General features: G+C 29.0%; 1 protein-coding gene across 1 annotated transcript in view; it reads right to left on the reverse strand.

Annotated features, from left to right (window-relative positions):
- Positions 1-365: 365 nt before the first annotated feature.
- The window catches only part of LOC103605787 (GLIPR1-like protein 1), a gene marked incomplete at its 5' end in the record, with an annotated part of 21144 nt that continues 20844 nt past the window's right edge, over positions 366-665 (reverse strand). Inside the window, one exon of the mRNA XM_008590413.1 lies at positions 366-520. Within this exon, the coding sequence (XP_008588635.1) occupies positions 366-520 (155 nt within the window). The remainder of the gene's footprint in view (positions 521-665) is intronic.

A 665-nucleotide genomic window follows, 5' to 3' on the forward strand; every position in this document is an offset into this window, starting at 1 on the left:
GTAAAATTACATGCTGTTTGAAACTTTCCTCAATAACATTTTGTTTCTGAATGATGTTGATGGTATTCTTAAAGGAAATTATTGGCATGTAAGGAAACTGTCTAATATCTTAAATATGTTTTATTCCTTACATCTACTGAAACTAAACTGATAATCCATTCTCATTAGGAAATTAGAGAATGAGACTCTTTTGGTACATATATAATTGTAATTTAAAAAAATAACCTTAAGACTTTATTCTACTGCTTACCCATCTGCTTTCTATACTACAGTACATCTTTTGAATTAAAAACAGACATTAAGTTTAGATACTAGATAAGAGTATAGAAGATTTAATAGAGAATTAAACTCATGCTGAGTTATATTTAGCCATAAACTGTTTCTTTATTGTCAGTCTTGATAATGTCTTTTTTATACAGATGACAAAAGATTCCCAGAAGAGCAAAACCTAGGCTGAATGGATTATATGCTATCTGGTGAGGTGCATTACCCATTGGCTTCGGAACTGGAACTGGATATTCTGTCAATAAAACAGAACAGTTAAAAACTCAATTTAATTTCAAGGGGAGAAAATAATTGAATCAATACTAAAATATTTTGATAGGGACTTTTAGATATAGTAACAGTAATTGGTGGAATTCCAAACTTGGAAAGAAAAATAATAT

Source organism: Galeopterus variegatus, unplaced genomic scaffold (genome assembly GCF_000696425.1).
Source record: "Galeopterus variegatus unplaced genomic scaffold, G_variegatus-3.0.2 Scaffold6078, whole genome shotgun sequence".
Taxonomy (NCBI): Eukaryota; Metazoa; Chordata; class Mammalia; order Dermoptera; family Cynocephalidae; genus Galeopterus; species Galeopterus variegatus.